This window comes from Cystoisospora suis (assembly GCF_002600585.1).
Source record: "Cystoisospora suis strain Wien I chromosome Unknown contig_2001, whole genome shotgun sequence".
Classification (NCBI taxonomy): domain Eukaryota; phylum Apicomplexa; class Conoidasida; order Eucoccidiorida; family Sarcocystidae; genus Cystoisospora; species Cystoisospora suis.
This window is the reverse complement of record NW_027154800.1, coordinates 5,417-5,724: the sequence shown is the minus strand read 5'-3', so window position 1 is coordinate 5,724 and position 308 is coordinate 5,417. Positions and strand designations below refer to the sequence as shown.

At 62.7% G+C, this 308-nt stretch overlaps 1 protein-coding gene across 1 annotated transcript; it reads right to left on the bottom strand.

Annotated features, from left to right (window-relative positions):
* On the bottom strand, positions 1-308 carry CSUI_004325 (uncharacterized protein; the record flags this gene model as incomplete). Its single annotated transcript, XM_068064518.1, has 1 exon — positions 1-308. A coding segment is annotated over exon 1 (202 nt), but the record flags the coding sequence as incomplete, so codon positions are not given.

The following is a 308-nucleotide window of genomic DNA, read 5'->3' as shown; positions in this document are numbered from 1 at the left end:
GGTCAGGCACGGATGTGCTGGTCTGGTTGCCATCAGTGTTGTTCCCTGCTGTGGGCAGCCGTGTGGTCGCGGATCCAGCTTCAGGCGTATGTGTTCCCCGTTCCTCCACCGTCCCGTTGTTACTGCGCTGCGCCGGTGTCGTGGTGGCAAGTCCCGTCGCATTGTGAACCTCCTGCGACACCGTGGTCACGGTTGGATTCATGCCAGCGGTGGTCCCCTCTGTGCCAATAGAGGGTGTCGCAGACGGAGGAAGATCAGACACGTACCCGCTGGCCTGGTTGCCACCAGCCGTGCCGTTGCCTGCGTGT